The 14,460-nt window shown below is 42.4% G+C and overlaps 1 protein-coding gene across 1 annotated transcript; it reads right to left on the reverse strand.

The window, feature by feature from the left end:
* Nucleotides 1–1,389: 1,389 nt before the first annotated feature.
* Nucleotides 1,390–13,794, reverse strand: LOC111260251 (uncharacterized). Its single transcript, XM_022832850.1, has 11 exons — nucleotides 13,626–13,794; nucleotides 12,284–12,442; nucleotides 11,583–11,735; nucleotides 11,303–11,467; nucleotides 10,988–11,140; nucleotides 10,703–10,806; nucleotides 10,401–10,466; nucleotides 9,861–10,039; nucleotides 9,072–9,450; nucleotides 8,264–8,855; nucleotides 1,390–7,741 (listed from the first exon to the last, which is right to left on the reverse strand). The coding sequence occupies exons 1-11, from the start codon at nucleotides 13,792–13,794 to the stop codon at nucleotides 6,912–6,914; spliced, it is 2,949 nt and encodes a 982-aa protein (XP_022688585.1). The 3' UTR covers nucleotides 1,390–6,911.
* Nucleotides 13,795–14,460: the final 666 nt, after the last annotated feature.

Here is a 14,460-nt window from a genome sequence, read left to right on the forward strand (position 1 = left end):
GTAACGCGGTCAAAACAGCAACGGTGGTTGATAGAATCAGTAACAATAATCGTCTCATTGCTTAATCTATAGGCTATAATCGTCCATTACGCCTATGGCACCCCTCGAGCCCATCGCACAGTTCTGATTAGATACTCTCTCGTCGACCCAACGATTATGTAGTCTATGATAGATAAAATTTTATTGATTCAATTTTTTGTTTTTTTTTTTCAATAGATGCCATCTAATATGCCAGCTAAGCTGGTTTTTTTCAAGAGACGCGACTGTCTTGTGGATTTTATTGGGTCAAAGTAATCGAAAATACGAGTAAGAATATTTCCTTTTTGGTTTCTTGTGGAATTACTCGACCAGCCACCTCTTCGAACTAACGGAAAAAAATTTAGCCAGATCAATATCTCAATGAATAACCCATATGAAGGGCAATGCATGTTAATAAAGTGTGCCTATGATCGAAATAAGCGAAATGCGAATAAGCGACTGGGGGGCAATTCCGTGTTTACTTCTAAATGGACCAACGTAGAAAAAACGAATTGCCCGCCGTATGACGCCATGTTATTGTGTAGCATAGCCATGATGAGTTGCAATAATGATTTAGATTGCACTGCATCAACTAAGAAGAGACAAAGCTAATCTTTCTACTTCCGCTAATATACTAAGCATAACCTGAACTCACTGGCACCGCAACTTATTTTCCGTGTTCTGTTGTTTTATATATAAATATCCATCTAGCACTTACCTATATTTCGAGCCCGGGTATAATGCTTACTCCTTTGAAATATCTTCATTGGTAATTGCCCATCGTTTCCGGAACGGTCTGTTACCGTACCTTCTTCACCACGCAAAATTCAGCTGTCGTCGGAGTAAGATTAAATCACTTTATAATCCAGTCAATCGACGAGCTAGTTCAATGCTGTTTAATTCTGGTTCCTATCAATCAATATCGCTAACTAACTTCTGTTTTTAGGAAGATTAAAAACAGTGACTTTGATGGTCGAAGCCTGCTTGATCATGATAGAATGCACAGTGTGCGTCTGCCCACGCGGGCTTATGGCGCGACAACGATGTACATATATAGCATATAGATAAATTCATATAATCAAATTTCTACGTCGGACGACGTTGACGTGACAGTGATGGATTTAAATCCCGTCTGCTTAACAATGACTTCACGCACCTCTCGATCCGTATCGGATGTGTGCCACTATGTCTTGTGTGTATCGTTAGCTCCGGTACCCCTTAGAACAATAATATTATTCATTAATATAATAAAAAAACAATACATAGAAGTATAGTGAATTTACAGTAACAGACACGACCTCAACTTGCGTACGTCTATAGATAATGTCGAAACGAAAATTTGTATTTAAAAATAAAACAGAAACACAGGAATAGACTTTGTGTTGTCATTTATTCTCTTTTAAGCTTAAATGTTACACCTTTAGCGTTTCCGTGACGAGTTTGCTGACCGCTAAACGCCACAGCCTCTATTTTTATAATAAAAATACTCTGTAATAAAGCCGCATTCAAATCTGCTACACGAAAATTCCGTCCTTCTTAGAAATAAAAAGTAAGCGTGTTTTTCTTGGAAAGCATACAGAAGCTGTAAACATTTGACAACGTTCCAAAAAGTATTTGAAATTTATCGTCTTTTTTTTACTTTTACTCTTTTTGGGTTCGAAATAATTTTAGTAGGAAATCATTGCATCGCTAAGAATCTACAACAAGCTAATTTCCCGCTCATGTAAATTTTCCCGTTTATTTGCTCGTGTTTTTATTTAACGTCTACTTCAATAAAATTATTTAGAATCGGCCTATTTCAATTACGCTCCAATCAATCAGATTATCAATTTTACTAACTGATAATACTTGTGGTATAATTGACTTGTCAAAATGACTAGTTATGTTATGTAGCATCTGACCTTACGTAAGTTAAAAAATCATCGTAGTTAGTTGACTATACGCTTATTTCAATTGTTGCGGTGTGATTATTACTCTTTATATACTTATATTATTATAATTATCCGTACTTGGTATTCATTCTCGGCGTTTGTGGATCGGACTACCTCGATCCGCGGAAGCAACGATCATCTCAAGTTTTCCCCTCTTTTACACATTATCCATTCACAGTCACTTTATCTAGGCGCATATATATACTGCGGCAATATATATATATATATATATATATATATACTGTATTTTTGAATTTCAATAGGTTTTGCCTTCCTTGCCGTTCTGTACTTTGTCAATAATAATAATAATGGTCGTCGATGAATCGTCTGCTGATCTTCATGCTTCTGTAACGGTCGTACTCTGATCTGAATAGTGGATTTCTATTATGGCGTTCGTGATATCGCAGTAGGCATCTCGTTCGCATCCATCACTTCAGACTTCGAGATGGAACGAGTAAGAGTTTCGTCCTGCAGCTGAAGCCGTCCTGTATCACCGCTTTGGTCGTAGGCGTTGTTTTGCTTCGCTCGTATGTCCTCGTACAGAATCTCTCTTATTTAGCCGAAGCAAACGGAGATCATGAAGTAGACATAATTTTGTGTTTAAATGATCTCTTTTCGATATTTTTCGTTCATCCTGTCTAACTCCCTGTCTCTGTCCTATCCTTTAAGCACCTGCGGCGTGCCGAGCCGACCTGAGGTGCTTACCAATGTTCACGTCTATGTGACTTATATACTTAGTCATATAACCACAACTAATGTTATGATCATTCGATGCGTCTTGTATTTATTGAAACGGTACGTATCTAGTATTTTCAGTCTATTGCAGGCGAAAGGCAACGCCTCGTATCCAATATTCGCTACTGGTACACAATCCGTAGCTTTCAACGATTGAAGCTCAGTTTTGCATTCCCACACGACCACTGACAAGTTGCAAATGTTAATCGTAGCGATATGATACGTCAAAATTATTGAAAGAACAAAAAAGATCGGCCGAGTGCATGTAAGTAGTTAAAATAGACTGTGAACCCTTATCCGTTCAATGGCTCCTCATGTTTCTACCAGACAGTTATCACCTGGAGTAGCTGATTCCCATGTACTCGTCACTTATCTAGGGACGCACACAGGAAAGCGTCCAGTAGGTAGCAGGCCGGATATCCAACCTTTGACCATCATTACCCTGAGCCACCTATTCTCTGAGGGACGGATCTTGAAGGAATGGCATGGAACCGAATGACCGAGGCCTTACAGCCAACGGAGGGGCTTAAGTCAGCTCTGCTCACCTTTCGTCATCCTGTTGGTCCTATCGCACAATCAACTTGCGATATTCAATATGCTTACTGTTACATTCACAGCGTATGTGAACGCATAGACAAAACACGAGTACACCAGGACCAGTTATATTAGCATTCTTCTTGTTGTAATCTTAGCTTTGCAGCCTTTGCGGGGGGGCTGATTTGCGGCTTGCCTCTACGCAATTCAAGGTGCCATTCTCTCACACTCGTCCTTACAAATAGACGTGTATATATATATATATATATATATATATATAAGTGGAAATGATATTACCTTTTTATTTGTATTTGTTACTTAAAGCGTTTTGCTATTCGGCATTTACCACATAGATAATAATCGCTATCAGATCACTGTTATCGATGTCCTCGTTATCGTCGTCGTCTTCTGACCTATCATCACGTCATCCTATTTATTTATTCTGATCGTCGCGTAAAAAATCCCGATCTATTATAGACACGCTGTTTAATCGACAGCGTCGATTCCCAAGGGGGAATCACTAGGACGTCGTATTGTCACACAGTCTCTTATCGTCTGCCACATTCATTTTCCCTTTCTGCCATCAATTGTTCCTTGTAGCATTTCCTTTTATGCTCAGAAGCGTACGTTACGGACGTGAGATCTACGTATTCGGTAGTTAGCCACCATCATTCATATGCTGTCACGTACATAGTCGCTTGTGGCTCTATTTGACTACTATTCACTTTTTATAAAACGTTCTTCCCCATCTATATATATATATATATATATATATTAAATAATGGCAGTCCACGGCTTACTCATACCGTTCCGAGACTCATCACGTAACTCTCTGTCTTCTTTATTGAAACACAGACAATATACAGTTTTTGCAAGACATCGCCATCTGCTCTGGTGTTGCCGGCACTGCCATAGTATATACTAGTAGTAATAAATGTAGATAACAGGCAAGGTGATTGCTATTCTCTAGACAGAAAAAATAAGCAGATGGCTCAACCGTCAGAAAGCGATGTTCAGCGTTTTGGTAAATACTCTCCATAGTTGCTTCGACTGAGGCGTAATAACTTCATATTGACAGTCGGACCCTGCCCTGGCGAGGAGATGGGTCAGATCGTCGCCAGGCCATAAGCCCAACGGAAACTGTAACTAATTAGTAATTACAAGTCTGGATTGAGGTGTTTTTTTTTGATACTCCACCCGTTTTAGTCCGTTCGTCTTATAGCCTATGCCGATTGAAAAAAGCTATTAAATTTAATTTTAAACCTGCCTAGACAAACTATTTGTGTAACTATCTTTTCAGGTAGGACATGGACAAGAAAATCACAGTTACCTCCCGTTCCAGAGAATAATTATCAGTGACCATATTACTAATATGAATAGCCATATTGAAATTTAGTTTGTTCTAAAGCATTGCCCGTGTTATCTATTGCATTATCCTGCAGCGAGGCTGGCGATGGTATCTGCCGACGGGATCATGTCCTCCTATGATACACGTATAGTTCGTATAATGAAACTTCTCACCCGGTCTCGTTTTTTTGATGATTTTATCCATATGATTCACTGAGGTTGTTAATATAGTATTTCTATGCGCCTGTCATCGTTCTGTATTGATGTGGGGTGCGTTGTGATGCCCCCTCTTCTAATTAACAACTGCACAGTGGGTACGGGCGGGCCTTTTTTGCAAACGATAAAAGCTGTTTCTGGTGGCGATATCCGTCCTCATAATGAGCAAGTGCGCATAGTACCTGAGACCATGGTCATAATCAACTGGTCCGAAAATGACCCAATATACATTCCTTGCAGTATGTCATGATCGGTTTATCTCTATCTTTTTTTGTTACTGGGTTACTATTTGGCAACCCAAGCGGTCTCTGCAATTGGCACGAACGTTACCGGCCGCAAATATTTGCACTGCGTGCACTGAATAGTGGCCGATAATGTAATAAAAATAGCATTAATGAATAGTAATAATAATGGCATAGAATGACTGCTGGGTTGGTTGGGATGCCAAAGCAGGCGTCAGCTAGACCTGGGCACTTCTTGAGAAGTGCGCTTCTAAACTACATCTGCTTCGATGCATACAAATAAAACAGTGCGAGTTGGCTAGATAGGGTCCGTCCTAAGGAGGAGTACCGAAGATCTATGCGCATTTTCAAGCTTCGGAAAAAGTTGGCACTACTTGTGGACCATTTTTAAAAACAACATGTCGTTTTCAGCTTGATATATCTACTTAGATCGAAGCTTACACATTGCAATGGCTCGAAGATAGATTCCACTTTAGATCATTGCCGACCGCTGCGAATTGTTCAGATCATATATGCGGGCCTTGGCCTTGCGGCAACAGCAAATCACCTTCCGTTAATACTCGAGATGGCCTCTTTAACTAGCTGGGATTATATAGCTTGGCTTGACTTGAAGACCATCTCTCTTCTGAGTTCATCCACAGCGCTCTCGCTAAATACACCGTCTGACCGCCATCTATCCTGCATAGTTGATACTGCCTGTGTATAGGTTTGAAAAATGAACACTGACCGCGAACCTCAGACCAAAATGGTTCTGGCCTACTTCTGGTCGCGCTTACAATAGCTCTAAGGTTATTTTGCCAGCCTTTCCGTTCTACATGAAAGAAGCACCTTCTGTGAGATCGAAGCACAAATCAGTATCGCATTCTGCAGCGTTTCCCGTACTGAATTTCTAGCGGGAACGTATGAGCGCGACAGCGGCTCTGTCCCACGGAGGAGATGGCTTGATCTTTACTTGTTCTTCTTTATATCGTAGCACCGTACCAAGCTTGTTCATCACTTCTTTTGCAATTTTCCAGCCCGTCTCGGACCGCGCAGAGCTTTCTGTTTTTGACTGATAGACGTTAACGACTCAGAACATTCCTCAGGCTCCCTAAAGTTAGGCGCTATTTTGCCGAAGCGGTTGCCTTCTATTCAATGAATCAGCTTCTCTTTATTGATACCCCTATGATGAAAAGTTGTCCGAAGCGTTCGCGGCCCTTATTGAAAATTCGTGCGGTGTCAACGAATGCCGAGGTTATTAAAAATCCTCTTATCCTCCTGCTTTTACTGGCTGTACATGTCGATGATGATCATTGACCTTGATTGCGAATAATGTAGAGGAAAAAAGAGGGCTTGATAAACCCAAATGGGATATAAGACAAATGGTACGGTTCGTTCATTCAAAATGGTCATTTCTTGGACTGATAAGACTAATCTATAGTACTATACGGCATTTTCCGTCGTTACATTTTCCGGTTACCCTTTTGTGTCGCTTCCTCGTATCGGGTCGACACGCGTCATCGCCGTTGGGCTACCGAATTCGGCCTGGCAATAAGTCGTTGGGATAATAGTAAATATATTTTCTCAGTTTAATGCCACTCAAAATCAATAATGACCTACTCATTCGGAATTTCCTGCACGTTTCTTTTGTGTGCTTCGCCCATTTCTCTATCCACTCAGTTGCTGCACTTTCTCATGTGCTATCATGGCTGCGCAGTCAGACTAGCGTTGGTCTACCTTTTGCTCCGACATCCTTGCCGGATCGTTTTTTGGCGAGTTAACTACCACTTAAAGTAGATCCGTGCTAGATTTCGCGTTGCAGATACATCGGCTGGAGGAGCAGACATTCAATTGCACATTCACCCATTCAGTCACCCATAGATATGACCTGACTGACCCATTTATCGTTTCACACGAACAACTGCCATACAGTCATGGGCGAACGATACATGCCCGGCGTGGACGCCTCCTGCCCGCCGAAAACGTAAAGACACAGCTGCCAATTGTGTACATCAGGTCTCGAGTGTTGCAGCTGTCGCTTCGGCCCGGGCAGATAACATCCTTCGTCCCCACCGGCCTGTTGATTCGTGGAGGAGTTTCGCGAATGTTTATGCTGCTGTAACTGTAACTGATGCTTCTTGTGGACTTGCGGGGCGCACTGGTCCTGCTGGCTATTGCTGCAGGAAGTTCCTGTCTCGGTCGACGCGTCACTTGCGTCACTGTCAGCCTCCACCTCCTCATCGTCGTTGTGGAGACTCCACGATTCGGACGAGATGCGAATGGGCGAGCCATGCACAGATTCTTCAGCAATTGCATGAATTGCTAAAGCCCGTGAGGGCAGAGCCCTGAGGCGGGTCTCCCGAATCAGTGTACCACCGCCTACGCTCCCAGCCCCGGCACTGCCACACCCTTCATTCGGCCCAGTCCCACGGAGAAGAACTCGTTTTGATGCGCGATCCCAGCTCTTGGCGCGCTCTTTAAGCTCCGCGATAGCCGGTGCCGCTGCGTTTGACAGCGCCGAGAATGTTGTCAACTCGAGACCATCCTTAGCATTATCGATGGGTGTCTCCTTAGGGTGATCATTTCCGAGCAGCAAACTAGCGAAAGTGTTCTTCGGAGGACTGGTCCGCCCGCTAGGTTGCAAGAAGACTGCAATGTCTCTCTGGAAGTCTGGATCATCTTCAACAAACGAGTAGTACCCAGAACAATGGGATACGCTATGCGGCATCCGAGATCGGCCTGCAGAAACAGAAACACAGAGGGAAAAGCAGAGGATAAATGTAATTTATCGATCGATTTTTTATGGTGAATATTCTGGCGCTGCTCAAACGATTAGGAGATTAAACGGAACTAGCGTTAACTTAACATGTAGATAATACCGCAAAGAATTTGTAAAAAAGATTAAATGTTAAAAAAAAACGAGTCTTTGCCAGGTTGCCGAGAACATTCATATCTAGAAGTTCGAATTTAATTTGCAGAGACACTTTACGAATAATCCATGGTATACGCGGACTGCTTTAGAAACTGAAGTGAGATGGGTCTATTAAATAAGGCATAAAAAGAATGAAGCAGTATAGGATCGGGTACAATACATTCAGTAATAGTATTAGGGTACTTCGCCAGTCGGGGGAAAATGATTTCCACACCTCAGGAAATATGCAGTCCGTGATAGCGGACCCTCCTCTCCCTTTCGTTTTAATTGGTGTTTATCATCGAGCGTCTGCTAAACGTGCGTTTTATACGATCAGGTTCGTGACGCACCTTGACTAACGGCCATATTGTTCAATTCGGAAAGTGTTGAGAACGAGGTAAAGCGACTTGAAAAACGAATTCTTTCCAGTTCGTTGGCGGTGCTTCGTGACAGTGGTGTGGTGTTCTTCCGAAGTTCGACGAGAAGGTCTTCACGACGGCGATTACCACGCGCTTCGCCGTCCCCACCTTCTCCGGTGTCCGTATCTGATGAGTCAAGGTCTGAGATGTGCGTCAAAGGTCCGTACTGCGTGGTTTGGACAGTGTTCGAAAATCCACGAAGATCAGCTTCGCCCTGATCACCGGGGTCACTATTCTCTGTACCCTCGTATGTACACAAGGCTGCAAGACCCTGAACCCGGAAAGGAGCTGATTTCGAGTCTCCCCCATCAACCGTCTTTTTCAATTCTCCGTTCTCCGCTGGTAGCGAACAATGACATGAGGCTGTCGAACAGAATCCCGCTTGGTGAAGAATGTCCTCCTGTAGTCTGTCCATGGCCAAGGTGTCATCTTTGCGATGCGCAAAACTCATACTTTTTGACGCATGCATTCGTCGTGAAGGTCGCGAATTAGCGGGCGGTGGCGAAAGTCGCAGAGGTAATGCCTATAAAAATCAAAAACAACACAAACAAATCCTAGGGTTGTCCGTTTCGAAGTTATACATTATTTTCGGATTCTGTAACAGGATAGTTTAATTCATGTTATACGGCTGACGGCTTAAAACAGCTGTGCCTATGGCTTTGAAGATTCGCTTTACGGAAGAAAAATCTACAGACGCATTCGAGTACATTAATTATCACCTACCGCGGCTACAGCATACCTCTTGGCGTTGCTGGAACACTTCGATCTGATGTGAAGGCGCGATAATTTCGCTGAACGGCCTAGTTTTCTGATCACTGGTCAAGCCCCCGCGGAAGTGTCCGCCGTTGCGCATATGCACAGGGGTGTTGCTTTCACTCTCCGATTCGAGAACGGCGTCAGAGCTGTGGCTTTTAGATATCTCGTGTCGGCATACTCCATTTGAGTCACAAATATGATGTTTTGAGTGATGTTTGTGGGGCAGTTGGGGAGTGTTATGTCGAGACTCTTCAAGGAGGCGTTCGAGCTCTTCCCGTTGTCGACCCATCGCTGTGATGTGGTAGTTTCCAGAGGAGATGCTGCGTACCAGTCGTGAGGTCGATAAGCGTTGCTTGAGACTTCTGCCGGACAAATTACAAGCCATGACAATTACGTGAACATTACTGGTTGGAAAACAATACTAACAGCAGTTCGATCTATTTGCTATAATCAAAATAGACACAAAGCTATTTCGTGGAAAAAAGGCATATTTATAATGTACCTCCAGTATCTGTACGTGGGCCTATAACGTGTTCATAGATTTTTTACGCTTCAGTAATTTTTACCGGATTTCAAGCATGCGGTTCATAATTGAATATATTTCATTATCAGATAGCATATTAATTAAGCACCTATAATCAGACGAATGTAGTACAAAAAATGCTAGACTCAGAGCATGCTCAGACAAAGTGGTGTTATTGGCCTTCACCTGCAAGCAAAACGTGCAATCAACGATAGCCGAATCAATTATAGCTCCCAATCAGTTACGTACTTCGAGCCCTGATTCGAGTTGTTGTAAGCAGCCAAATAAGCTTTCACGGCATCAAAATGGTCGTTTCCATCTTCGTCGTCGGAAGTCGCATTTGGTACCGCTGAACAGCTTATCAGACCGAGCCGCGTCATAGGGTGAACCTTAAAGCTGCCGCCGCGACCCCTTTCTCCAAAAGTCATCTGTGGAACCAAGGCATACCTGTTAGTTTTCTAGTAAAGAAAAAACAAAGGAAGGTAACTAAGTGGGTAACGTGTTAATTCTGGGGGTTCGACTTCGCGCATAGCCACAATCCATTTCGGGGTAAAAGCAGAACGCGTGACGGCGGGGCCACACGTAAAGCTCGAAATGTAGAGAGACTCAGTAATTTCGAATACTTGTGAACAAAGTGTGCATGTCAATGACAGGACAAAGGCTATGTTTACCTAATTAACGATATATTGAAATGTTAGATTAGGCATGCGCCTCCAACGAAAACCCAAAACAATATACACACGAATGTGCGTATTAGTTTATGAACGAAGCTAAACTAATAATGTATACCATCGACTGAGATTTAGGTGGTAGACGGGCCACTTTCGAACCAGGAGCTGGTGCCGTGTCTAACACCTGAAAACTCATATTCATTTTGACATCGGTTATTGGGATAGTTTCGATTAGACAGTAAATTAGAAACGATTGGTAAAAGAAGCGGAGGCAAATTGACTCGAAAATGCCCTCCGCTCTTTTACATGGTAGTGCAATAACTCATCACGAAAAAATACCAACAAGCGTCCATGCAATCGGCACAGTCTGTACTTCAACAGTCAACTTTTACACAAGTAAAAACTAGTCACCACATATACCTTATCGGCCCACTTATGTAGTTGCGGATTCGCTAGTGCCACATGTCGACATCGGGGGTTTGGGAGGACTCCCTCTGCTTGAATCTTGTCCCATGTGTCCGTTGCTGAAATGAGTTGAGATATACCATAAACAGCAAGCTTAGTGTAGTAGAATCGAATTCAGTAGGATGTGAATGTTCAGTAAACATAAATTGTAGCGCGTATAGCTTGTGAAGAGCCGATGTGCTTCTGAAACTATATATTATACGGTATTATCGAGTTTTGGAAAGTCCCAGCCATACTTACCAAAATGGTAACGCCAAAGGTCGTTACTGGGCTTTCCGGATTTCTCTCCGCCGAAGATCCACATGCACTGATTGGCAAATACAGCCGCGTGACTGTGCAATTCTTTTGGGCCGGCCCCTTTTAGCATCTTCACGCGGCTCCAATGCTGGTTAACTGGAGCAGGAAAAATCACGTTCCAAAAGGTTTGTTTATTAACGTATTGCTTCGTATCTTATGTTTATACGTAGTAAACGCAGAGCATTGCAGTCTGTCTAATCTAGAAATAACTGAATTTTGTTTACCTATAACACTTGAGTTGAGAAAATATGTCCATACCAAAATCATATCTCCAAAAATCGCATCGTTCACGAAGATCCGTCATGCCTCCGTACACCCACATCGCTCCATCGTGAACCACTGCCGAGTGGCTATGCCGACCTGGGGGCACTTCCCCACAAGAGCCTTTAACTTTTGACGAAACTAGCTGCCACGTTTCGGTATCTAAACAACAAATAAGGACAAGTTGCGCCAGTTGTCCATTGCGAACCCTATCTCAAAGCTTTATAATTATTAATGTTGACTCCTTTAAAAAATGTATACCGAGTAATTTTCGTACCGAAATGGAAACTCCAGAGTTCAGACGAGGATCCTTTAAGGTCTTGATAGCCTCCATAGAGATGCATGGCTCCATTATAGACCACTGTTGAGTGACCTCGACGGCCAGACGGTTGGGGACCTTGAACTACATGCTTCCGCCATACACCGGTTACTAGAAAGATCGCGCCAGCACTCGACAATGTTAAAAGCAATCAAGTTATAATATTTCCTTTCTTCAAACAACGTGTTTTCGTTTGGCCTACCTTTTACGTAGTACGACTGTACCCAGCCTGAAACAGCAATAGGAGTTTTTAAGAATATCCGACTTATCCGACTTTTCGTATTTAATTAATATGAATTTCTTCACAATCGATCAGTCTTTATCAGTCCAAATTAGACAAATGATTTATTTCAATGTTACAAAAATAGAAAATATGTACTTTCGTTCGAGACAAGCATGAGCAGCGGCCAAGCTGTGTTACACTACAGTGCTACCGAGGTAACATCGTTAATAAAGAACGTGTACTGAGACGTTTCAGGACATACGCAACGTAAAATGTTGACAATAACTTAATCTCGGAGAGAAAGAAGATGCTCATTTAGAAATTTATCTTAATAATCTTTTCAACTAGCCAACTTTCTAGATAACGTAATCATCTGCCTGGAAGACCTTGTTGTTGCCGCCGCTACTTTTTTTTTTTATAACACTCAACTACTTACATATATCGAATACCCAAAGCGGGGTCTCGCCGGTGGAAGCGAAGCCGATTTCCCCTCCAAAAACATATAATTTACTCTTCCATGACACAACGGTATGTTCCTGAAGTGATGGGGGAGCTGTGCCCCCTTGAGATTCAACTTCGTCCCATTGATTTTTTACTGCGAAATAATATAAAAAAATCATAATATATAAACACATAGTTATTGAACAGTGAATTGCATATTACTGCGTTTTTAGATTAGTTTAGTTATCCTTATATATAATGTATCGAGAGGGTAGCTAATTAATTAAATGATCAGGCTATTAGAGTACCTGTTTTTAATCTAGCAATGCATAACTTCTTCAAAATTACTATAAAATTTACTTTGTTATCTCAACTTGCTACATAGTGCTGTTGGACACTGACCAAACACCGGCGGTTTGGTTTACGGGAAAACCTTGCTGCCACCTTCGTTTGCGTATCGTTATTCAATTAACTTATTCCACGGACCAAAATCCTATTATTGGGTTTTCATGTTCTCTGGGTTTGGGGTGCGGAACCTTGAGATCGAAAGTTAGCTTTAATGCGCACCACCTGGGGCTGGGCTGTCCGCTAGCGGGTTATCGATATAGGATGCTCTGTGATTCTAGTACTTCTTTCGCAAGCTATTGAACTGAATCTATTCGTTTGGCTAATGGTTACGAATCATCACAGCCTTAGTGGCAGGTGAGGACGAAGAAGCCGTAAATAGCAATACTTTTTGTGTTACCCAGCTGGAGTCGGTCGGTGAGATTTTCCTCTTGGATACTGTATCACACAAAGGAAACAACTCTGGGATTTGCTTGGTCGGGGCAAACTGAGGGGATTGTTCTAATCGACCCTTCAACTACACCCGTGAGTATCGGTTAACGATAGAGTACGATACCCGAATAGGATCAGCGCATCCTTTCTGAGAGGAGCTAAGCCTGCTTTTGGACAATGTTATGTTTAACAATGGCTCCAAACGTACAAGCTTGTCTAAAAAAGAAAAAAAAAATTTTATATATATATATATAATAGAGATAGCCTCATCTAGGATTTTTTTTTGCTTATATTGGCTCTTGCCTATCCGTTGTTCTTAGTTACAATGAAATTTTGTAACTGGGTCTGCGAGTAATTCGAAGAGAATTGTATACGCAAGCAGTTTTGGTTGACGTCTGATACTATACGTACGATCTACAGAGGTGTCTGTCGTACTCTGTATAGGACTCGTGCATGTCATAGTATAAGAGGAAGCAATGACAGTAATATAATGAAATAACAATTAATAGCATGCTTTGAATTGAATGATACGGGCAAATGTACTAGTTCTGACGACTAACCAGGGTCAAATCGCCACAGGTCCTTCATAGGCAGATTGGCGCTCTTTCCTCCAAGCATATAGAAAAACCCATCTTGTCCTACACACATGGCGTGCTTGCTTCTGCTGGTCGGAACAGCGTGCTTTGCGCCGGGTTCTCCAGCCGCTCCCAGCTGCACTACAGACCACATCTCCAGCAGCGACTGAATCTCCACGACCTTCCACAGTTATCCTAGTCGTCAATCGTCTCCTACCACAATGTCCAGCCTGTGATGATGAACTCGCTAAGGCCACACGGCCTCCGCTTAGGCGTGGTCTCCCAACGGGCAGAAAAGCCACGATCAAACTATAAATAAAAACAACAAGATGTCAGAAGTATTTGTGAAAATGTGTACGGCACACGTAAATGTGTTTTAATGAGCACTTAATAGACTAGCTAATAGTTATCGAAACCTTTCATTGGTGCGTGGATTTTTTTTCAGTTACTACTTTATGCAGTGACCTCTCGTCTATTAGTTATAAATTTATTCTGCGAGATGTTTCAGGCCAACAGAAGTTTTTGTTCTATGATATTACCGCATTTCGAGCCTGGTCGGATCTACGACATTTCATGTCATGGCGCTCGCAGAGTCCAACTACCATTGCTTATCTTATCTAACAACAAAGAACAATTGAACTGATTGTACTATCAGTGGTGCAACGCGTTTATGTACATTATTTATTCAAAAACAATACCACATCCTATTTGCAAAAAAATAACCTTCTACAAGGTCCAGCAGTACGTGAGCTCTTCGCCCGTCGCTGCTGTTGCCCCGTGTTTAAAATTGAAGTTACCGATTATCGTTCTGACCCGCCCA

The sequence above is a fragment of the Varroa jacobsoni genome, unplaced genomic scaffold (assembly GCF_002532875.2).
Source record: "Varroa jacobsoni isolate VJ856 unplaced genomic scaffold, vjacob_1.0 scaffold_416, whole genome shotgun sequence".
In the NCBI taxonomy this organism is placed as follows: Eukaryota; Metazoa; Arthropoda; class Arachnida; order Mesostigmata; family Varroidae; genus Varroa; species Varroa jacobsoni.